General features: G+C 41.0%; 1 protein-coding gene across 2 annotated transcripts in view; it reads left to right on the forward strand.

The window, feature by feature from the left end:
* The window catches only part of CCDC125 (coiled-coil domain containing 125), a 37,846-nt gene extending 16,661 nt beyond the window's left edge, over positions 1 to 21,185 (forward strand). For both annotated transcript variants that reach the window (XM_048851048.2, XM_048851046.2), the window contains exons 7-12: positions 2,674 to 2,756; positions 5,027 to 5,142; positions 7,828 to 7,935; positions 11,159 to 11,333; positions 20,114 to 20,247; positions 20,400 to 21,185. In XM_048851048.2, coding sequence (XP_048707005.1) covers positions 2,674 to 2,756; positions 5,027 to 5,142; positions 7,828 to 7,935; positions 11,159 to 11,333; positions 20,114 to 20,247; positions 20,400 to 20,789 — 1,006 coding nt within the window. In that variant the 3' untranslated portion in view covers positions 20,790 to 21,185. The remainder of the gene's footprint in view (positions 1 to 2,673; positions 2,757 to 5,026; positions 5,143 to 7,827; positions 7,936 to 11,158; positions 11,334 to 20,113; positions 20,248 to 20,399) is intronic.
* Positions 21,186 to 25,498: the final 4,313 nt, after the last annotated feature.

Raw genomic sequence — 25,498 nt, forward strand, 5'->3', positions numbered from 1 at the left:
CATTTTAATAAAAATTGCTTTTTGACTGACAGCAGCTGTTATTTGTTGGGTATGTAGGACAAACCAAAAACACTGAATTAGTAACCCAATAACAGACACTGAGAGCACTAAGAAGCAGTCTCCCACCAGACTTTTTCTTTTGAGTATTTAAAGACATGAGTAACTTCTCTGAAGTCCAAACAGCAGAATTTCAATTATTCCAGTGAAGATATTAGATTTTTTTAAAACACACAAAGGAATAAGTACATGTAAATTATTTGATTATTATATATTTGTTTGTTATGTTTTGTAAATTATCAGCTCTTTCCTACTCATCTAACCTATCAGGATTATCAACAAATACTCTTTAAAAACACCTACACCCTCCTAATTCATCCTCTCTTCTTGAAAGCTTGAGTATAACAGATAGGCAGGCCTTTTTGGCATGTCCTGATGGTCATACTCTGCCTTTGTCCAGCTAATGAGGAAGGAAGTTCCAGAATTAAGGGCTTCTCATATAAGGGCTTGCTATCAGACCCTTTCCATTTAAATCAGGGATTTCAAACTCAGATTACCAGGAGGGCCACATGAAGACGAATAAATTGGCCCGAGGTCCGCATCACAGGCACTGCCCCTGCTGCCCCCGGCCCCTGCCCCCACTCCACCCCTTCCATGAGGCCCTGCCCCTGCCCTGCCTCTTCCCACCCCTTCTCTGCCCCCATCTCAACCCCTTCCCCAAAGACCCCACCCCAACTCTGCCCCCTCCCTGCCCCTATTCCAACCTCTTCCCCAAATACCCGCCCCTGCCCTGCCTCTTCCCTGCCTCCTTCCCTGAGCGTGTGGCTCCCTGCTCCTCCCCCTTCCCTCCTGGAAACTGCTATGTGCCGCCAAACAACTGTTTGGCAGCGGGAAACGCCTGGAGGTAGGTAGAGGAGCGGGGATGTGGTGCGCTGGGGAGCAGCGGGGGAGGGGAGCTTGGCGGCCGCAGGAAATAACTCATATTTGAGAAAATAGCTGCGTGTTTGAGACCCCTGATTTAAATCATGAGTGCATGAATGTGAGTACCGCAGCTGATCTCACATGCTGTGGAATCACACAAAAAGGGCCAGGGAAAAAAACGGTATATCGGTACTCTGTTAATGCTTAGAATTGCATAGAAGAGGAACTTGTGTGCTGGCTAGCAAGAGTTGCTGAGTAGGCCAGAATAAAGTTCGATTGGAAACTGAAATTGAGAAACAGTTTTAGAAAACTGCAATAATTCAAGAGTTCAATCAATTTTTCAAAAGGTTTTCTGATCCCTGAGGCAACAAGATGAAAAGTGTGGGTCTTTTGCCTTTTAAATGTATATTTAAAGGAAGAGATTTCAGTCCACCAGTTAACTGTTTAAAAAACAAACAAAAACAAAACCATGAGATGTAAATAAATGTATTTTAATAAAAACTCCGGAGATGTGCCAGGAAAAGTCTTATTAATACAATATCAGAACAAATTGTATGGAAACAAGGCTTGTGTCCCTTTCTCTTCCAGGAACAGGAAAAATTTAAATGCAAGGTGAAGTGCATTACATTTTGATATACTCCAGAATTAAAAGAACAGATGTGTTTTAGAACCGTACTTAAGGAAACAGGAAGTTTGCACTGTTTGCTAAGGACAAAGCCATATCGTAACAGACAAATGTGCCCAATAAAATCACTGTATTTTAACCTTTCATGGACATTATGGATTGTCTAACAAATATTTCAAAGTACCATAATTATGTATTTTTTACATATCTTTTTAATGACTGTCCCCAGTGACAATATAGTATCTTCCATTTTCTCTCAAGTTCAGGTGTTTTACAGGTATCTTATGTTCCATTTTACTTGTTTGAGATTTTCAAAATGTTTCTTATTTGCAAGGCTTTGAATATGCACTTTTGTTTCTTTTTGTGTTTGTTATATAATGGGCAGTACACTAAATATTATTAGCAGAATCTCCCACGAAGAATCATTGACTGTAGAAGGGACATTATCAGCTTAATATCTAGCTGTTGTTTTTTTTAAAGAGTTAAAAGTAGTTTCAGGTTCTATATTTTGCTATTTGTACCAACCCTCTGCCAGTTTTTGTATTTTATGATACAGTATCTTCCATTTCTTGTACATATTTTTTTCTCTTTCCATTGCTGTGGGAAATCTTCACAAACAAAATAGGAAACTGCTTACACACACAGGGCTTGTCTTCACTATGGGGGTAAGTCGACCTAAGTGAATAACATAGCTGGAGTCTATGTAGCTTAGGTCGACTTACCCCGATGTCTTCACTGTGCTGCATTGACAGGAGACGCTTTCCAGTCGACATCCCTTACTCTTCTTGGAGAGCTGGAGTACCGGAGTCGACTGGAGTGCGCTTTGCCATTGATTTAGCGGGTCTTCACTAGACCCGCTAAATCGAACCCTGATGCATCAGTTGCAGCAGCGTAGATCTCTCCGGTAGTGAAGACCAGCCCACAGTCTTGTCAGAGGCACAGAGTAAGCAAATTGAAAAAATAGTAGGGCAGGGGGATTTTTCTCTAATCTTTCAGTAATTCTAATTTATATATATATATATATAAAGCTAAGGAAAACATTTTAAGACACAACTGATTTTAACTTGAGTCCTTTTTAAAATAACTATTTCAAAGCTAAAACAGTCTGTGTTTGTTTCCAACTTCTGCAGGATATATTGTGAAAATGCAGCCCTTAAGGAAACATTGAAACTCAGAACAGATGAAGTCAGAACTCTTAAATCTGAAAATGCAAGTAAGCAAACACTGCATAGCTCAATACTTTACCCTTTTTAAACGTACTGTTTTTAATGAGAGACACAAGATAGGTGAGGTAATATATTTTATTGGACCAACTTCTGTGGATGGAATGGACAGCTTCACAGAGTTCTTCAGGTCTTGGGAATGTAATGAGTGTCTAAATTCAAATTGGAACAGATCGTTAAGCATAAGGGGTTTGTCGTATTAATTTATTTGGAATATATGGGCCAAAGGTGTTAACGTTGTTTAATGTTGGACAAAGACTATGTTAAACAAGGTTCGGGATTTGTTATACAGAAATCACAGCCTGCTTACCATGGCAAACATATTATTAAACATCCTTTTAGAAGGAAAATCCCCTTGTTTGACAAACTTTTAGATGGTATTAAATATGATCATAACTGTCCTTTTGGGAAAAAGAGAAGAAGTTACTTGAGGTGGGCTAGAGCTATTGTAAGTCTGATCCCATTTCATCCCAGATGGTGTTTGGGATTCAGCTTGAGCTCATAGGGGTGGTGATGTTATCCAGGTCCCTCTCTTCGGTCTGGTCAGGACATCCCTCAGGATCAGGATGATGAAAGCTCCGAGTCCCAGGAAATGGGGGTGTATGCCAGCCATGGTGGTAAAGATTGCACCTGTAGTGTCACAAAAGAGGTTTATTTTACTTTAAGAGCCAACACATTCTTATTCAGTGGTGCCTTCATGTTCATCTGATCTTGCTTTGTTTAACTTTGGATCTGGAAAACTTCTTTAGCAGCTGATGTCTGGAGATACCATCTTAAGCCAGATGTGGCTTACAAAATTTTTCATTCATTTCAACTTACCTTCATAACTGTGACTTCAGGATGTACTGATATTTTACATAATATAATAAGGAGTGGGATGTGTGTGTGTGCGAGAGAGAGAGAGACACACTCACGATCTCCTTTTAAAATGTGACTCTTTGCCATAACTTGAGCACTGTTCTTTAGCAACCTGTTGGAGCGTCACTGACATATTTGTGATGAATCATAGGATATTCACCTTTAGCAACAGAGCCCCACCTTTGTTGTCTTTGACTTTTTCTTCCTTGTCCTACTGGCGTTGCAGATTTGGGGTATTTCCTCTGGGATGAGGAAGACAGGGCGGAATGATAGGTTGAATGTAGACTCAAAATTCATGTTAGATGTATGATTTGACTATTAAAATCTTTTCTTCCACACTGGTAGTTGTTTTAGTTGCCACTCTTTGCATTAAAATAATGAAGTAAGGCACTCTGAATGAGCTTACAATGAGGTAACTTTAAAAAAAAAATCGTGTCTGTTCTATCATGATCAGTAGCAACACAGAATACAATATATAGGAAAATGTAGAAATCCAAAATATTTAATAAATTTCAATTGGTACTGTATTGTTTAACAGTGCGATTAAAACTGTGATTAATCACAATTAATATTTTTAATCGTGATTATTTTTTTGAGTTAATGAGTTAACTGCGATTGACAGCCCTAAGCAAACCCCTTTCACCTCTCAGCAAACATTCACATGTCTATTTGTTTTTTAAATTCAAAAATATATTATCCCAAAGTAAACCCACTAACAGACAGATTTAGCAATATGCCATTGAGCCTTTTCACGCACGGTGTGACTTGAACAGACACTGGCTGGATGAGTCAGATTCAAAGGACTACTACTTATCCCCTTGAGCTATCAAGTTTATATGCAGGTAACAGTCCTGTTATCTCCTCTGTCCATGCATTCTTAGTATAATCTATTGGAAATGAGAATAAGCACGAGGCTTGCAAAGAGCCTAACTGGAGAAGCAAAATCTTTTTCAAATAATGTTTTAATTTGATTTTGCCCAAAGGGCTGCTGGATACCAGGCACTTTGTTGGGGCAACCCTTGAATGTTGGAGACCCTGATGCAATGATCTGAGCCATGTTTTGATTTCTAGCTGTAAGAAAAAAAAAAAAAGTTGCCAGAAACTCTCAACTTTAAGAGAAGCTGGGTTTTTTCGGGGTCTGTATCTTGGTATGCTTTGGTCAAATGGCCCCAAATTTGGATCACGAACAGAAACCCATGTCCAGCACACCACATTACAAAGCAATACAGCTAATAGTGTAGATTTTAGAGCACTCAGCAGAGTCAAGCTTTGAACAGAAAGCTGATTTTAACCTTAACTGTAGGAGAGCTATCACTCTGTCATAATTTCTTGGTAAGCAAAGTCAGATATTGAGAGATTAGAAGCATGAAAAACTAATTATTTTCAATGTTGAATTTCATAGTTTTGAATCAACAGCGCTTGGAATTTCTTGCAATGCTTGATGTAAAACAACAGAAAATAATTCAGGAAAATATGTCCATTAATAAAAGTGGCTTTACAGAAATTACAGGTCTTGAAGTAAGTGAGAATTTTGTTTTCTTTATTTCAGTAAGTATGGTTGGTTGGAAGATATGTGTGTGTTTTTTTTTAAACATTTTGTTTGACCAGTTAATGAAGTTTCACGAAACATTTCCTTCCAAAAATTCATTTTGATAATGCATCAGAATACAGTATGACTTTTATAGCAAATGAGAAATATGCCTCCTGTTATTAATGGAGTGCTTGCAATAAATGGTCTGAGCCTGGGCAATTATCTGCTTTGCTACTGTTGTGGAAAGGAAGAGCGGACTAAAGAATCATCAGGATATCCTACTAATGTCAATGGGTTTAGCACTATCTCCTCAAGCTCTGCACTTCTCTTATGAGAGGAGACCAATTTTGAGGTCTTCAGGGAGCAGTATCAACATACTGACAACTCTTCTGACTGTCCTTATGCTGTATGGTAGAAGCCATGCTTCTAGCAGGCTCCTGGTCAGTGGAAGATATTCCACTATCCTGTCTGTCATGCTGCAAATGTGGCAAAAATGATGGTGAACAACCAAGAATCTAGTGTATGTGATTCAAGGTCTGAGATTTCCAGAGAGCAGGCTGGAATATATCCAAGACTTCCTTAACTTTCCAGGGGGAGAATCCTATTGACAAGGAAAAATAGTATGACATGACAGGTTGAATCCACATTCCTGGAAATGTTCATTCTAGCAAGATGACAACGTAATGGTCTCTTTATTACTTGGGTATTCAGTTACAACTAGGGAGAACATTTTCAAAAGCTAAGGGATTTAGAAGCACAACTGCCATTGAAAGTCATTGGGATTTGTGCCCCTAAATCACTTAAGCATTTTTAAAATCTGCACCTCAACCTTTTAATAATCTCATAATATACAATATGTGTGGGTATGTCCACATTTGTTAAATATCTGACTGCTACTTATTCATAGGCTGATGAGGTCAGTAATACCTTGTCTACCCATTTATTCAGGGAATAGCTTGACATTTCTTCCCTGGAGGCAATGGTTTTGCTCTTTTAGTCTGTTTTGGCCCCAGTCTTCAGCAGGGCCTTCTGACAGTTCAGTCCCTTTCTGCGGGTTTACTGATGTCCAATTGTAGGCCCTTCCCCAGTGGCCTATGGGGAAGCGGGGACCCAGGCCCCCCCACTGCTCCAGACTCCAGCTCAGGGCTCTTCTAAGCTCAGATGCAGTAGCCAGCCAGGAGTTCTTCCTTGCTCCCCTGGTCCCTACTAGGATTGGGCTGTCCATTGTGCTGCAGTTCCCTCAGCCAGCCACACCATCCATGCTCATCCAGCTCTAGCAAGGAACTTCCCCTGTAGCTCCTTTTCATAGGGCTCTCCTGGGCCCTGATTGGCTGCTTCCCCTGCAGCCACTCTAGCCTGCTTGAAGGATCTCGCCACTGCTCCTTACCTGGGATGAGTGTGGCAGGACCCTGAGGTCTCCAGCAGAGGGCCTATAGGCCTAGTCCACTCCATCACAACAGATCATGGGCAATAAACAAAAATTCACGGAAATCGTAACCCATCCCTGACCTTTACTAAAAGCATGACTGACAAAATGGGGAGGGAGGAGGGTCCAGCACCCTGCCCCGCTGCATGCAGCAGCTGGGAGCTGCGGCCCCCCACTCATGCCCAGTGGCAGGGAGCTGTGGGGGGGGAATCTCCCCCTCCCTGCTGGGCTCGGAGCTGAGGGGGGGCCCCACCAGTAGCGGTGGCTGAGCAGCTGCCAGGGACCCTCCACCACTGGTGGTGGCTGGGGTGCTCTGGGGCACCCGCTGCCCGCAGGACTGGGAGCTGGTGAGGGAATCCCCTGCCGCCTGTGGGGCTGGGAGCTGGTGGGGATCCACCGCTGCCTGCGGCGGCTGGAGAGCTGCGGGGTCCCCCCACTGCCTGCTGTAGCTAGAGAGCTCCGGGTCCCCCACCAGCAGCACTGGTGGCTAGGCAGCTTGGGCAGCCCTGCCAGTGGCAGTGGCTGATCAGTTGTAGGGGTCCCCCCACTGCCCATCACGGCAGGGCTGCTGCGAGAAGGTCCCCTGCTGCCAGCAGAGGCTGGGTTGCTGCAGTGCCCCAATGTCACGGAGGTCTCTGGAAATCACAGATTCCATGACCTCCATAACAGAATCATAGTCTTAATTTTGCAGAATACATCTTTCCAGGTTTTATGTACCCAAACAGGTAAACTCTAAAAAGGAAAAAAAAAAAAAAGTTTATCCATGCACATGTCCCAGATAAAATCAGAGCGTATAATATAGCACTAGTATCTGTCCCTGACTTTGAAATTTTTTCTGTTCTCGGCTTGTCTACATGGGGACAGTCAAGAATTAACTAAATATGTGACGTTAAAGCACATTAAACTCTTATGGGGATGCTCTCCAAAAGGGTTTACTTCCCTTCTCCTCCTCTGCCCAAGATATTGCAAATACCAAACTGGCATGATTAGTAATAGAGAAAATACTGTGAAGGAGAGGAGGGGCGGTTGATGATGAATGTTGTAAAGTTTGAATAGTTTTTATTACTTGTTTATTTTAATTAAAAATAAATGGCATGTGTGTGTAGATATTGTGGGTTTCCCTAACCCCTATTCCACTAGGATTTCAAGATATTTTTATTGGTAAAGATCTAGAATCTTTAAATTACTTTGTGTGTGCACATAGAGGTATTTGAGTAACTGGTGTGTAATGCTCTTGGATTTGAAGCTGGCGATTCTTGGAGCCTGCACCTGTAATGCTCCTGGAGGAGAGCCCTGTTCCTGTGCTAAAATGTCAGCTGCAACTCGAAAGCAACTCCTTCAGCTCAGACAAGAGGTAATGTAGCCTAAGTTGGATGTGGAGCAGCATAGATGTCTTTTTCATGAAAAAGTTTAGAGTATACCTGCTATTTGAATCTAGTACATTTCAAAAACAAAATAGTGCTTTTCAAAAGTCTCTGCAGACTTTAGCAAATGCTATGGTAACACAAATTAGTAGTAGTAATAACACACTAGAAACTTTTGCTTGTGTAGTAATTTTTTGTTTTACATCATTTCTATACTGGCAAAAGCCCTATTGTAGATGGTGATATTGGCAAAAAAGCACTTTTGCCAGTGTAGCATATTTTGTTAGATAAACCAGTATAACCTACACCAGCAAAAGCACTCTCGCTGGTATAAGCTGCATCTATACTAGGAAGGTTTGCCAGTATATCTATACCAGGAAACTTCTCTACTAGCCATTTTTACTAGGTTTAAGTCACAACTGGTAGGGAGGATTTAGCAGTTCCCAGAGAGAGGGAGGAACTCCATGAGAGGCAGAGAAATCTTTTTGCCTCCAAATCAGTTTTTCAGCACTAACTTCAGGTATTAAGTGTGGCAATTTTCCATAGAGGAAAACTGTGCCCTAGAGATCAGGAATATCACTTCTGCAACTCATACAATCTTCTATAGTCCAGGCATAATTTTTTCTTAAATCCAAGTTGCTAGCATTATAAATCTCTCCTCCTGTTGTTTAACCGAGATGGACTGCTCCCTTATTTTTTTTACAATCTTTGCCACAGTTGATTATGTGCAAGATGCGGCAGCCTTTAAACCAGAGCCCAATTTTTCTCCAAATTGTAATTATGAGTACTTTAAAAGTTGTGGGTGTTTTTAAGCAAATTGATAGTTTTAAACTCTTACTGATCAGTAAAGGGAAAAAAAGGCCAAGAACAGGAAACGCATACACAGCTTCATAACTTTTTTCACTTTTCTGGTGTAAAAGCACCATCCCTGTATAGCACATTATCATCATTCCTAGGATTCAAAGAGGACTTGAAAATAGCAACAACTGCTCCTTGCTGTATTGGAGCCCTAATGTAATCTGTTAAGATAAGTTAATGTTTTATATGCTATAAAAAGCTTGCAGGATTGAGAAAAGGATTTGTAAAATGAGTCTAGATTTGCTTTGATTTTATTAATCTTATGTTCAGTTGCTGAATCCCATGTAATCCTTTTGAGTACCTCACAACATACAGTGAATGGATACTTTATGGCCCAATAGCATATATATTGTGGAATTATATTTAATTGACAGGGGAGCAGTCCTGACCTTCCAGGGCTGCTCCTTTACAAGGATGTTCTTGGAATTTGACTGTTTAAAAAAGATTTGCTGCATGAGGGTCTTGTTTTAAAGCTAAATATAGGTGATCCTGAGCATGGTAATCATATACTAGTCTTAATTATTAAGAGGTATGATGCATTTGTTTGAATGGATGTTACAAATTTAAAGTCTAAACTGATTTGTTGCTTAGAGTTAGCTGGTATAAGTGTGTAGGTGTGTAAACACACACACACTCCTAATTTAAGAGTGCTGCCTTTTGCAGATATCCAGTTGTGGCCACACTTTTATTAATATATATGTGTATGTGTGAGAGAGAGAAAACCCACGTGTGGTACATTGAAATTTTTCAGAAGTTTTACACAGAGCTAGCCTATAGAAACCATGTGAACTTATTGTTCCCTATATCAGTCCTTCTTTTTTCCTCCTGTTGTTTGTCACATTTACTTGTTGCATCTTCTCAAAGTATATTTAAGCCCCTTGGGTTAAGGATGATTGTGTTTGTACAGCTTGTGTTTGTACAGCTCCTAGCACAATAGGGTCATGTGTTTGTACAGCTCCTAGCACAATAGAGTTATGATCCTGATTTAGACTTTTTGTGTTTGTACAGCTCCTAGCACAATAGAGTCATGTGTTTGTACAGCTCCTAGCACAATAGGGTCATGTGTTTGTACAGCTCCTAGCACAATAGAATTATGATCCTGATTTAGACTTTTTGTGTTTGTACAGCTCCTAGCACAATAGAGTCATGTGTTTGTACAGCTCCTAGCACAATAGAGTCATGATCCTGATTTAGACTTTTTAGGACTACTGCAATACAAATAATAAATACAGCGGCACAGAAACACAATTAAAATTGAATAACCTAAGTTCCATCCCTCAAAGATGGAAAATGATATTTGTGAGTTCTAGTTTTAGTTTGTTGGAAGCCCATTGGAAATCTTGAGACTGTAAGATTAAGTATTATTTTGAAAGGTCCATTGTGCATATGTAACAGTCCTCCACAGAAGTTGTCATCAATTTGAAGATTCATTTGGATTGAACAGGAAAATGGCTAAGAAAAAGTAAAGTGAACTAAAAATGTCCATCAGGAATGTACCCTGAACAAGAACGTTTGGGGGAAAATAGCTTGTCTGTTTAAAAAAAAGCAAGTCCTACAATCGTTTTCTTTTTTAAAGACGTACAACTGTGACTTTCTTTTAGTCATTTATATCATGTCTGAAAAAGTGTTTCCTATCTATCTTGCTTAAAGAATAGATTTAGTTAAAGCCGTAATTTGTGTGGTGCATTTTTGTTTTGTTTTGTTTTATTACTTTTATAAGTATGGTATCCTTCCTCAATGTCCTGCAGCTGTAGGGCAACAGTACCCTTTCCAAAGAGCAGCACAGATTTGGAAATGATGCTATCGTGGCACTGTTGTACATGGGTTGTTCTCCTTGACACTAGTGCCTCAACTTCTCATAACGTAGAACTGTATTGCACATGTTCACAGCCTAGCTGTGACAGCAGTGCTGAGTGTAACTGGCATGCAAGATTCCCGCTCCTCTTCAAGCTGTTCTGGAAGGGCAAACAGTACTGCAGGAGAGGCAATTAGTGAAGAGGATGTGTGTGTATGTAGATATATACACACACACATTCAGGGGTAAGGATTTCAATCCCCACTTCAAAATTATTCTTTTAACAAAATAGTGTTTAGTTTGTTTCTAAAAAGAAAAAAAAGATTGTTTTGAAGAAAGGACTGATGTCATCACTTCCCTAAAAGTACTGAGCTAGCTCCTCCTCTATCTCCATTCAACCATAAAGGCCTGGTATGAGTGTGTCTGTGTTGGCGGTGCTCTTTCCCTGATAGTATAAGAAGTCCTACTATCTGTGTTAATAGACACAGTCTACATTTTTTTAACTGCTTTGGTTTCCTAGTTTGTGTGATACATTCTATTTTTCTCTTAATTAAAAATAGTGTGAAGCTCTGAAGAAGAGTAAAGAAGAAGCGTATATAATGGCAGATGCCTTCAGAATTGCGTTTGAGCAGCAGTTAATGCAGAGGAAGGACCAGGCTTTGAGGCTCACACAAGTGAATAAGATCTGTAAAAAAGAAACAAAACTTATAAACTGGAAACGCCTGAAAGAGGATGGTAACTGTGATGTTTCATAATTTTGTTGTTGTTGGAATTTAAGTAAAATTAATAAGTATCAATAGGAAAGAGGATAGGTTTATTAAAGAGTTACAACACTCTGTTTCATTCACAGCTGTGATCCAATTGCTGACCTAAGAATCCTGAGAATCAAGAAAAAAGGAGAAAAGTGATGTGAAAACTGCAAATACATCACAATACTGTGTCAACTAGTTAGGGATTTTCTGCTGGAGTTTCACAACTTCTATTTTAGGACTTCTGTATGTAAAAAGAACTTTCTTGTAATCACTAACAATAACTTTAACAGTATATTGGATCTATCAGTCTAGGTTTTTTAATCTAATTTTTTTATCCTGCACTCAGAGGATATGGTCTGAATAAAATCGCTGAAAAAAATCCTTAACTATAGCACTAATAACATATTGGATATTATAGCTGCAGAGATCTTCAAAATCAAACATACTTTACACCATTTATGATATTTGTTTATCTTTTGCATGCAACTTGGACTGTGAAAGTAGACTGGTCTCTTTAGTCAATCTCACTTTTAGGTTATCCTGTAGTAGCACAGTGCATCACATTTCAGTTGTAAATATTGCAGAGGAAATGTTTGTTCTTCTTTGAGTAGTGTCGCTATGGATGCTCTACTTTAGTTAGTTCAGATGTGCATGTGCCTCTTGAGAACCTTGATTAGAGATTTTCCATAGGCAGTGTCCATTCAGTTCATGCATGCCCTCTATACAACCTCATGCCACACACACCGAGGTTATATAGCAGGCAAACTGCCCTCAGTTCCTTCTTTACAACCTTGGACTGAGATGGAGCTCTAGTGTGTCCACCTTGTGCATGCATCAACATGTTTTGCTGTTGTTCTATTGTTAGTTTAGTGTGTCTAGTTAGAATTAGTTATAGATAGTAGTGAGAGGTTTGGATTTTTTCCTCCCTCCCCCACCCCTTTTTTTCCCCCTCGGGAGCTTATTTGGCCTGGCTGGGCATGCCTGGCTTCCCAGGTTTCAAATGTTGCTTCTCTTGTCGGGAAGCTGTCTGGTCAGTGATGGCCAATCTAAGTGCTGCCGTTGCTTGGGAGAGTCCCAAGTCTCCCAAAAGTAGCTTCTGCCTGACTCTAAAATCTAGAGCATGGAAGAATCGGGAAACCAAATCGAAGCTTTGGATGATGGAGCATTCCTTTCAACCCACTTCTAAGTCAGGTCCAGGGACTGCCTCCTATAATCTGTCTCCAGTGCCCTCCAGTGCCTGACCTCAGCTAAGGTTTTCCTAAGAGGGGTGGGGGAAGACCATGGAGGACTCAAGGAAGGTAGCGAAGAAGAGGACCTTGGTCTTCCACTACAAGAGCCAGCTCCCAAAAGGCCCCAATCTCCTTCTAAGTCTGCAGTGTCAGAGGCCTTGCCTTCTTGACTCAGTACCATGGAGGTGAAGGACTCTTCCTGTGGTACCAGTGGGGCTGGGAGATCCTGGAGCACTTTGGAGAAGCACAGCTCCTTGGTACCATCTGGGGAGGACAGAGTGGCCCAGGACATATACTCCTGTAGAACAGCACCATCTACATCAGACTCAGCAGTGGTGTCTTTGCATTCTGGTCCATCAGTACCAGCAAAATCAAAGCACCAGACTCCTTTGGCCTCAGCATCTATATGCTCCAGATTAACAATACCCTCCACCTCAACTGCTGCATCAGTACCAACCCACTTGCTACCCCAGGAATTCTGCTACTCCAGGGACTTGTCAGTGTTAGACGAGCTGGAGCCTCACTGCTAATGGATGCCGACTGACTCTCAGTACTGAGACCCCAGTCCCCATTACCAGATTACCATTGCTACCTTTCAGGATTCCCCACCCTTTTCTACTGGGTCCCTCCTCCCCATTAAAGGACATTGAGGAGGATGAAGGAGATGTTCAAGTGATCTCCTTATCAGTGCAGAGTTCCCTTCGCATCATTACAGGAACCCATACTTTGACAAGGATTCTTATCCATATCAGGGATGGTGGGATCAGTCCTGGGTACCATCCCTTCTCCTGTAGAGGCCTCCCTAGTGGCTATACTGAGATCTTCGGGCAGCATATTGGGAGCAATTTGCCAGACTTATGGCTCCATTGCACCAGGAGACGAGGGTTTCACCGTCTCTTCCACCAAACCCCTGGCACGAGGAGACCTTTGAGGAACAGGCAAGTGGGGTGGGCAAAGATTCCACCCCTTAAACTCCTATTTCGTCTTCATCCCTGGACGATGCAGTTATGCGTCCGCTACCACTGATGTCAGACAATTTTCGCCAGTTCCAAGACCTGGTGAAGAAGATGGCTGACACCCTCCAGATACCTCTTGAGGAGGTTAAAGACTCACAACACAATCTCCTGGACATTCTGCAGTTGACAACCACCCACCCCAGTTGTGCTACCCATTAATGATGTACCCCTGGATCCAGCAAAGACTGCGTGCCAAATCCTGCCACCATCCCACCAAGTAGTAAATGGTCAGATAAGAAATATTATGTTTCCTATAGGCATTCAGAATTTTTGTTTTTCCTCCTTCCCACCTAATTCCCTGGTGGTGGATGCCATAAACAAGGTGGTAAACAGCATTATGCCAGGTCTACCCCTTATGATAAGGATCAGAAGAGGTTTGACCTTTTTGGCTGAAAGGCGTACTCATCTATGACCCTCCAGTTTTGGATCACAAACTAGCAGGCAATCATGGCCACGTATGACTTTATGAATTACAACTAGTTTTACAACCGTTATTAAATATCTTCCACAGGAGCATAGAGAGAATTTCTAGGCCATCAGTATGGAGGATCAGTTATTATCAAGAGCCTCTGTTCAAGTGTCCTTAGATGCCAGGGACATTGTGGCTAGATCCATCTCCACCACGATTGTCGTGTATGGGGCGTTGTGGCTCTCAGCTGTCGGTATTCCTGAAAGAGTTCAGAATACTACTGAGGACTCTCCTCTGTGATTGTCATAGGGACTGTGAATGAGTCCCTGTACATGCTGAAGACTCCAGGACCACAGTGAGGTCTCTAGGTATGTGCACCTCTACAAACAAGAGGAGATATAGCAGTTCTCAAATCGCATAGAGATTGTACCTGGCCCAGTTCTCTGGATTTCACTGAACCACCAAATCTGCTAGAAAGAGATGCATCTGAAGAAGTGGGTTTTTTTACCCATGAAAGCTTATGCCCAAATAAATCTGGTTTCAGAGTAACAGCTGTGTTAGTCTGTATTCGCAAAAAGAAAAGGAGTACTTGTGGTATAAATAAATAAATAAATAATAAATAAATCTGTTAGTCTTTAAGATGCTACCAGACTCCTCGTTGTTTTTGTGGATACAGACTAACACGGCTACCCTCTGATACTTAGAAAGAGATGAAAATTCCTGAGGAAAAGACCTTCTCACCTGCCTTCAGTGAACACCCAGTCCTTGTCAAAACAACAGTTTTGATGGATGAGGTTCAACTCCTTCTTCTCTTCTAGTTTGCAAGCTGCAAACTTTCACCCACCATCCCACTTTTTGAGACTGTCTTTCCCATTTCCAACAGGCCTGGCATCTTATTACAACAGACAAGTTGACCATGGACATTATAACATCAGCTACATCATCCACTTTACGTCCGTCCCACTTTCTTCCCTATCCCTCTTCAGGGACGCCTCTCAGGAGACTATACTGAGTCAAGAGATACACTCTCTCCTTCATTTAGAAGTGATAGAACAAGTCCCATCTCCTCACAGTGGGATCAGGGGTGACTGAACAAATTGTAAAGTCTTAAAAGTTCAGAATGGTGACTCTGGCAGTTACAATCCCTTCTCTAGAGGCAGGAGATTGTTTTTTATCCCTCGACCTACAGGACACCTATTTCCATATGGCAGTAGATCCTGCACACAGAAAATACCTATATTTCACCCTGGACCTCGATTATTTTCAATATTGAGTATTCCCTTTGGCCTCACTTTAGCCCCAAGGGTGTTCTCAAAAGTTCTTGCGATAGTAGCCATTTGTCTTCAGCAAGAAGAAATTTTAGTCTCCCCATATCTCAATGACTGGCTACTCAAGGACTGATCTTATGAACTAGTACTAACTTCCATCCAGATAGCCCCCTCTCTCTCTTTCTCTTGCAGGAATTGGAAGCTAAATGCAAATAAAAAAAGGAAAAAAAAAAAAAGGAAAAAAAAACAATTTAGCCCCTTTACAGAGAATACAATTTATAGGGGTATATTTAGATTCATTGGCAGCCAGGGACAGATTCCCACAGACAGATTCATAATTTTGGCAAAACTGGTGGAGACAATTAAAGGAAGCCCTTGCACTACAGTAAGGAACTGTTTGCAGCTCCTGGGTCATATGGCAGCTTACACTTTCATGACCAAGCGTGCAAGACTATGCCTCCACTGTTTTCAGGGTTGGTTCCAAAGGATCTGTTCCTCAACCAGAGACTGTTCGGACAAACAGTCCACAGTTCACTTCTGGGTGAAGAGTGCCCTAGACTGGTGGAAAAATCAGTTCAGTGTCTGCGTGGGCATCCCTTTCATCCACCCAGGTCCAACAATATCTGTGACAACAGACGCATTACTGTTAGGATAAGGCGCATACCTCAATACCCTAACAACTCAGGGCAGATAGTCATCTCAGGAAACCAGTCTCCCTGTCAACCTGTTGGAACTCAGAGGAGTCAGGAATGCCTGCCTTCAGTTCCTACCTCTTATCGGGGCAAATCAGTCAAGATCATGAGGGATGGTGTGGCTTGCATGTTCAACAAACTGGGAGGAGCAAAATCCCCCTGATTATGTGCCAAAGCTATAGTTATGGAATTGGTGAATAGCCCATCAGATTCAGATCTCAGCCATTTAATTCTCTGGAGTCCAGAATGTCACAGATGATACGCCCAGAAGGGGCTTCTCCAGGACTATGAATGGGAGTTGGACTCTCAAATTCTTCATGTGATATTCCACAGGTGGGGACTTACAAAGGTGGGCATATTTGTCACATCCAGCAACAGGAAGTGCCCCTTATACTGCTCAAGAGGAGGCCAAAGTCTTTGGGAGATGCCTTTCTCCTTCCTTCCTATAGACAAAGGGCTTATTCTATACATTCCCTCCAACACGACTAATTTTAAGAGTGATGAACAAGATCAGACAGGACAAGACCAGGGTTTTCCTTATAGTACCAACCTGGCTGAGGCCAAGTTGGTATCCTTATCTTCTTAATCGGTGTGTCCAACTGACGTTTAAGCTTTTGACCATCTGTCATCTCTTTTCTCAGGATACAAATTGTGTGTTTCGCCCCAACCTAGAGATCCTTCATCTCCAAGCATGGCTCATAGATGTCCACAGGCTTAGAATCCACCTGCTTGACAGGAGTACAACAGGCATTACTAAACAGTAGATGGGAGTCAACTTACCTTCAGAAATGGAAAAGGTTCAACCAGTGGTATCGCTGTCACGGCCTTGTGTCTGAATCTTCTTCACTCTCAGCCATCCTGAATTACCTGCTAGACTTGAAGAGATCAGGGTTATCAGTTATCTCCATTAAGATTTATTTGGCTGAAATATTAGCATTTCAGTCCCCACTAGAGGGATTTTCTATACCTGCTCACTCTGTGTCCTCTACATTTATTAAGGGTTTGGGGAACCTTGACTCCACCCCCAGGTTAAGGATCCTACTCCAACTTGGGATCTCAAACTAGTACTTAGATAATTTGTGAGACCTCTGTTTGAACCTGTGGTGACTAGCACCTTGTTTCATTTATCTATGAAGATGGTCTTTCTAGTCACTATCATGTCAGCCCACAGGGTTGGGGAGAATGGGGCCTTGGTGGGAAACCCCCCCATTTATGATATTTTTCAAGGACGAGGTCTACTTATGACCACATCCAAAATTCTTACCTAAGGTGCTGACGGATTTCCATCTTACCCATTCTATTCATCGACTGGTATTTTTCCCTAAACCACTCAGCATGAGACCTCCTTTCATACATGGAATCTGAGATGAGCATTGACCTTTTATCTGGATCAGAACAAGCAATTTTGGAAAGCATCTAGACTGTTTGTCTCTATTGCAAAAAGATTCAAGGAATCCATGAATTCTTCACAGAGACTTTCAAGGTGGATCTCTGAGTGTATTATTGCTTGCTACGATGCAGCTGGTGCTATACCCCTCCAAAGGATAATACAGATTCTGCCAGATTGCAGGCAACTTCCACAGCTTTAGTCAAAAACCTTTCAGTGTTTGAGATGGGCCCATCTAGCAGCTCTGCCTTAGTGCATAGTTTTTCTAAACATTGTGCCTTGGTTCTTGCCATCAGATCTGATGTAACACTTGGTTCTGCTCTACTGTCTTCAGTCTTGGACTTGATTCCGAAGCTCCCCATCCCCTGTGGGGATACTTCTTGGGAGCTGCCCGAAGTGGAGCATCCATAGGGACACTACTTGAAGAAGAAGTTACTCACCTTGTGGGGTAACTCTGTTTTTTTGAGACATGTGTCTCTAAGGATGCTCCACTATCCACCCTCCTCCCCCCTGCTTCAGACTGCTCTTTGTTGCACGGTCAGATAGAGAAGGAACTGAGGGCAATTTGCCTGTGCAGCCCTATATATTGTTGGTGTGTGGCCTGTGGTTGTATAGAGGGCATGTGTGAGTCGAATGGACACTGCTAATGGAAAATCTCTGACCAATGGCTTGAGAGGCACCTGAAGTAACTGAAGAGGAGCACCCATAAGGACACGCATCTTGAAGAACCGCAGTTACTGCACAAGGTGAGTACTCTTTTCTTTTAAAAAACAAACAAACCAACAACAACTTTTATTTAGAATTGTAATGACCTTTTGTGAAAAGATTTATATTGTTTTTAGGATTTATACCAGTTTATTGTTACAAATCTTAATTCTGGGCAAGATTTAACCTACAGTTTTAGTTGCTATATTTTTTTTATAAAAGAGAAAAATTTGTTGATAGTACTAATTTATTTTATAGAAGTATTATGATTAGGGCTATGATTTTGTCACAGATTCCGTGACTTCCAGAGACCTTGGTGACTTGAGCCCCCAGCTCCTGAGAGCTGTAGGGTCCCCTGCGATCCCTAGCATCTGGGAACTTCAGGGGGCCAAGCTCCCAGCCGCAGAGGGAGGCAGGGTTGCCCTGCAGGCAACTCCCAGCTGGGGCGGAGGCAAGGGTTCCCAGAGCTCTGAGGCAACGGGGAGACCCCAAACTCCTGGCTGCTGCGGGCAGCGGGGCTCCCGGGAAGTCCGAGCTGCTGTGGGCTCCCTGGAGCATGGAGCCGCTGCATGTGCCCGGGAGCACAGAGCCGCCAGTGGTGGCATGGGGCTCGGAGCCTCCGTGGACACCCCAGGGCTCGGAGCCACTGCAGGTGGCACCAAGCACTGAGCCTCTGCAGGAAGCATGGAGCTCTGAGCCTCCATGGGTGGCCGGGGTGCCCCAAGCTTGGAACCACTACAGGTGGTGAGGGGACCCTGCACCTCCAACCCAGGTGCCCTTGGGTGATGTGGGGAGCCTGCAGCTCCCCATTTTGTCATGCATATTTTTAGTAAAAGTCACTGATAGGTCACGGGCTTCCGTGAATTTTTTTTTTTTATTGCCCGTGACCCGTCCGTGACTTTTACTAAAAATATGTGTGACAGAATCTTAGCCTTAATTATGATGTATGATAAATTCACACGGTAAGGGAATTACAACTTTGAATTAAGCACAGAAATGTGTGTTGAATATCCCCCACTCCCTAGGCAATTTAAGAAATATTGCATAATATAAAAACAAGTTTTAACTACTTTTAGAAAACATTCTTATCATCAATAATACTTGGCACTGGCCATCTGCAGATCTCAGATTGATCTGTAAAGGAGAGGAGTAAATATCATTATCCTTATTGTACACATAGGAAAACCGAGGAACAGAAAATATTAAGTGCTTTGTTCATTAATCCACAGCAGAGCTGGGAACAGAATCCACTTCCAGTCCCATGTGTTATCCACTGACCCACTGCTCTTGTGGTTTGTGAAATCTGCTGGGGTTTTTTCTTTGTTTGCTAAAGAGCCCCCAGAATGTAACATTCTGACATGGGATATATTTTAGAAGTTTTCATTAAACTACTGATTATTCTGGTGTCTTTGTTCGCTAATTATATGTCCTGAGGCATCTTCAGCAAACATAAAAAGAACTTAAAAATTCCACACTCTTTTTATAGTGGGATATTAGCATATATTTCTAGACTTAACTCAGGATAGTTTATCCTTCGTTTATTTTAATCTTCATTGAAATTTAAAAAATATCTATTTAGCAGTTTAAGACTTACAGCTTTTTACATTTATTTCAAAAAACCTTTTTTAACCTAGCATATAGTGTCCCTTTTAGAAAACAAAAAACAAAACAAGTAGGGATTGTTATAATAATACCTAGTCTCTTGTATGGTGTTTTTCATCAGTAGATCTTAAAGGACTTCACAGTCTTTATAGAAGAGCCAAAGTGTATTTCTCATGCAGTTCCAGAAGTTTCCATTTTGTTGAACCATGTTTGCAATAAAAAGACTATTTTTATCATTGGTGTGGGCCAGCACAGCATTGCATGCAAAACCATTTTCCATATTGTGTCCAATGAAAGTCAACTATAATTTGGATTACCACTTTATAAGCCGTAGTTCCTTCCATATCTTACTTTGTAAATGTATATTTTTTCCCAAAGTCAACCTCTTTTTTGCTTAAAGAATACTAGTTTTCATGTCCTTGTGTATTTCAAATGAAGTGCATTCCTTTTCTCAGGACTTGTTATGTTGCAAGGGAACAAGAAAAATCTGGGACAAAAGTTGACGGGCATGCTTATTTCTGATGCTGACTGTAGGAAAATGGAAGAATTGGATAATCCTCATGAAATCCTTAGGATGCTAATAGATTTGGTTAGTATCTTCAAAAAATCTCAAAAAGGCATATTGATCAAAGTTGGCTTTGTTCCCTCTGAGCAAACAAATATTGTTGACTCACATATGATGATGTTCTAAGGAATCATTTATAAACTAGATTTCCTTTTTCCTTTTTAATACGAATACAGTTGAATGATAAAGAAGAGGCTTTGGCTCATCAAAGAAAGGTTAGTTATATGCTGGCTCGTACAATGGAGGAAAAAGAAGATGCATCAAAGCAGAGTAACGAAACCAATCTTTCAGGAGAGAACATTATTCTGAAGAACCATCAGTGTACAGCTTCAGAATCTCAAGAGTCAACTGATCCTGAATATTCATGTTGCCAAAATCTTGGCTCTCAGGACAACACTTGCTCAAATCTCAACACGAAAATATATCAAAAATCAGCAAGACCACTTAAAAAATCACATTCCTGGCCATCCAGGAATTGTAAAGAAAATTATGTGCAAGGTATAGCTGAAACTACAGATATGAATTGTACATATCAAGAGCACTCGGAATTAAAAAATAACTTGTGATAGTGCCAAGGCACAAGTAAGCCTTGCAGACCATGTCCTAGGCATCCCTAAATTTAAACTCTAATTCTGTAATAAAATTCCAGGAATATCTGGTTTATGAACTACTTTTCTAAAGAACATAGTTCAGTACTCAGGTTAAAAATGTTAAAATACTTATTTTTTTAATTATGTTGTACTGTAAAAGCCTTTTTAGACTTTATAAACTGTCTGTTTACTGTCTGCTTCTGTGTGTGCCTGCTACTATGAAAAAAAGTCGGTCAAAAATTTTTGGAAAGATTAATTAATCAAGGTGGCTTGTTTTTGCTGTGGGGATGGTTTTGTCTTTTACCTGTTCTTTTCCTCTTATGTCTGATAACCAAAATAAAGATGTTAAAAAAACATTTGATTCTCTTCCAACTCTGCCATGTGCTTAAAAAGAAGGCATAAGAAATGTGTGAAAAGCCAAGAGTCGTGCTGTGCTGTATCTGTAGTTCATTAATTAACATTAGCAATGCTGGATGCATTTCAAAATCCTGTATATAACACACAGCAGCAAAGACCATTCCAGATTAAGTCGCAACTAATAGCTTCATGGTTTCAGTGTTTGTTTTGTTTTATTATGTAAGTTATAATTATACCAGTGTTTTGATATACCTTATTATTAGGGCCTTACCAAAGTCATGGTCTATTTTGTTCAATTTCATGGTTGTAGGATTTAAAAAACAATACATTTCATTATTTCGGCTATTTAAATCTGACATTTCATGGTGTTGTAATTGAAAGGATCTTGACCCAAAAAGCTGTTGTGGGAGGGTAACAAGGTTATTGTAGGGAGTTGTTGCAGTACTGCTGACCTTACTTCTGTGCTGCTGCTGGCGGAGGCGCTGCCTTCAGAGCTGGGCAGCTGGAGAGCGGCAGCTGCTGGCTGGGAGCCCAGCTCTGAAGGCAGAGCCACTGCCAGCAGCAGCGCAGAAGTAAGGAGGGAATGGTATGATATTGCTAACTTTACTTCTGGGCTGCTGTCTGCCGAGCTGGGCCGTAGGGCAGCAGCCGCCTCTCCAGCAACCCAGCTCTGAAGGCAGCAGCGCAGAAGTAAGGGTGGCATGGTATGGTATTGCCACCCGTACTTCTGCACTGCTGCTGGTGGGGTGCCGCCTTCAGAGCTAGACACCCGGACAACAGCTGCCACTCTCCAGCCGCCCAGCTCTGAAGGCAGCACAGAAGTAAGGGTGGCAATACTACCTAGCCCCCCTTAAAATAACCTTGTGACACCCCCCCGCAACTGACCTCCCCCTGCAACTCCCTTTTGTGTTAGGACCCCGAATTTGAGAAATGCTGGTCTCCCCCGTGAAATCTGTATAGTGTAGGGTAAAAGCACACAAAAGACCAGATTTCACGGTCTGTGATGTGTTTTTCATAGCTGTGAATTTGGTAGAGCCCTACTTATCATCAGGTATTAAGTTTCTGAGACTACACTTAAACATAATTTTTATCAGCTATTTGGACACAGTCCAAAAGTTGACTTACACTGAAACTTTCTGGGAAATAGCCTTCCAGTTCCAAGTTGGTTTTGTCTCATTCATTAAAAATATCTATCACTCCATGGCTTTCTTTAATATTTGCAAGTACTTGTCATTTCCTGAAATATTATTTCTATTTGGCTGCATTTGCAGCAAATAGTTACATAATAAACTCCATTTCTAGCTAGAACAGGCTGAGTACCAGAAAAAATAAGTTTGAATATTTTTGATTGATATTGCTGCTATTCTTAGAGTAAAATCTTTTCAGTTAATATTATTTGACCAAACAGTTAAACCAAATATTATTTGGCTAAACGGTTCAGGAAAACAGCAGTTTGCTTACATACATGTTCATTGAATAGTATTTAACAATCTGTACGCAGACCAATTCTGATATAATGGAGGATGCTCAGGTTCAGACAGGGAACTAGCAAAAAGAACAATATACTTTTTAAGGTTTCAGCTCTGTTAGCAATTCAGGAAATTTGGAATGATCAGTAGTTTCTGCTCAAAGGAAGCTAACGACTAGTATATTGAGGGACTAAGGACAAAAGCCTTGTCTCATTGAAGGGTATGTGAATTTTGCTGTTAATTAGTTGGGGAACAGGCCCAAATCCTGCTCCCATCTATGTTATGAAAGTGACTATTTTAAAGCGTGATGATTTAATACAGCTGGGGACCAACTTGATAAAGACTAAGTCCAAAACAGGTTAATTGTTTTGTACTTTATCCTGGTTATAACATTGGTCCTATCCACAAAGACCAGGACCAAAGCAGAGTTGTAACATGGTGGTTCCCAAACATGTTTTAACACAGACAATTTCAGAATGCATATCGTCCCTAAGATACATTAGCAGAGCTGTGAAATCTTTCAGATCACCTGCCAACGCTATGCCAAGGCTGTTTGTCACTGTTCCGTGAGTACTGAATTTCCTATAAATTAAAAGATTCTGGGCCCAATACTGTTTCCCTGGAAATTGGTGGGGATTTCAACTAGTACAGTATAGCCCCTCACTAGGTGCTTGCAGAACATGAATAATAAATGATGAAATTTAACCACAGAGAATAATATTTTTGAAACTTAAACATACATTTTATTGAAATAAAATCTCAATATAAGCTAAAATATTTGTTAAATGTTTTACTACTATTGGACTGCTTGTACTTACATCCTCTTCAGTTTTTATTTAGGAATACAAGTCTTTATGACTGTACTTAGCAAAGACTATTGTTTTTTTATTATAATTGTTAATAAAAAAATTCCAATAAACTCCAGTAACTTGAGAATGACATGATTGTCAATGGGATCTATAAATGTAAGAAAAATATACCTTTGGGGCTTTTTGAATGCACTATGTTCCTTGTCAGTTAATTTATGGCTGTATTTATCTTTACATTTTCAGTTCTACAGGAGCACTGTCTTAACTATATCTCCTAAATCAGGAAAGCTACACGAAAAGTTTACTTGCTGAGTCCACATACAATTGGTGCTTTCTGGACAGATCAGTGGTGACTTTATTTCTGTGAAATATCAACTGCATGTGAATTAAAATACTTTTATTAGTCCAAATGTGAAATGCAATATCTTTAAACAATGTTGTAGTTGTTCTTTACCCATCTTTCTTTCCTCTCTAAAATTGTTTTAAATGCTGGCACAAACATTTCACATATTGTATGATAATTGTAACATTTACAGAAATGAATATATTGTTTTTAATTTGAGTATGAAATTCTGTATTATATCAATCAGCATTGTAGTGATGCAGGCAATACATATATGTGTACATTAGATGGAGTCTTACAGTAGTGGCCTAACTTTACAAAGGTGCTTCTGTTGACAAGATTGGGTTGCTGAGCACCTCTGAAAAACAGACCATAAAACTTTTTTTTTCTTGTGTAGCATGTATATTAAATGTTTACATTTTTTCCTTAATTACTCATTCTGTAGTGACTAAGGCTTTGTCTACACCGCCAATTGAATGACAAAAATGTTGTCATTCACAGGTGCTTAAAGAATCCCCCCCCCCCCCCCCCCGAAAGACGAAAGTTTTGCTGTGGCAAGTGGCAGTGTAAATGGCTCGTTGTTGGCAGGCGTGCTCTCCTGTTGACAACATGAACCCTGCTCATATGGGGTGGAAGTATTTTGTTGGCAAAAGTGCTGATAAACAGCGTTTACACTGCCCGACTTTTAGTGACATGGACCTGTCGTTAAAAGCTGTGTAGTGTAGACAAAGCCCTAGTTTGACATATTATGTGCATTCTTTATTTTCCAAGTTTATAAAAATATTCCTAAAAAGGTTGCTTTCAGGTGCATGTGTTTTTTAAAAACAAAAACAAAAAATCATACACTCCATAATATCATCCAGTAATGAGAGTGCACTAGCGATACCTACTATGAGAATTTGTTTGCTTCCCCCTCACTCCTGCTTCCCCAAGGAATAGTGTTCAGAGGCAGAGGTGACTTGAACTCCTACCACAGCTAGACGAGTGTGTCCAACAACAAATGAAAATGTAAATTTACGGTCCCTTGAGATAAGTGGGGGACATTCATTTGTTTCAGGCTGGCTGGTGACACAGTACTGCGTCAGTTTACACTTAATTCACATTTGTAAAATTATCCTCATAGTAAAGCCTAAGCAGGGATTAAATTCAGTCGGAGCTGTCTGAAGCAGAGATCTGGTAAATATTTTCAACCCCCCTGGAGTTTTTAAAGCATGGGGGAATGATGGGGGAAAGGGAATTGTGGGAAATACTCTATGAGAATTTAAGGCCTGAGCCTAAGTACTTTTTCGAAGTCATCTAGGTGCTGGATCACAATCCTGAAGCAAGGAGTGGCAGCAGCAGCAAATGGTGTGGCCAAGGAACCAAAATACATGGAGTTCTGCCGTTTATCGGGGGGTGGGGGGGAGGCAAAAGTGTAAAATAAATAGAACATCTATTTCTCAATCTCTGAATGTGATCACCTTACATAAGGGAATTACAAAAGGCAGAAGCTATGGCACACTGTGGTGTCATAAGTCTTGCCCTTGATGGAATGAAGGGCTAACGATGCAAATTTTTCCCTTTCAGACACCATCTGCTGGACTGTATGACAGGACAATAGAAAGAAACATTCCAGCTTCAATCAGGAATAGCTCAGTTCACTTTTGGCCTCCAGCTCCACCACTGAAGTGGGAGGAAAGCACCTCAGAAAGGTTTTTAATGGCCTTT

The sequence above is a fragment of the Caretta caretta genome, chromosome 5, assembly GCF_965140235.1.
Source record: "Caretta caretta isolate rCarCar2 chromosome 5, rCarCar1.hap1, whole genome shotgun sequence".
In the NCBI taxonomy this organism is placed as follows: domain Eukaryota; kingdom Metazoa; phylum Chordata; order Testudines; family Cheloniidae; genus Caretta; species Caretta caretta.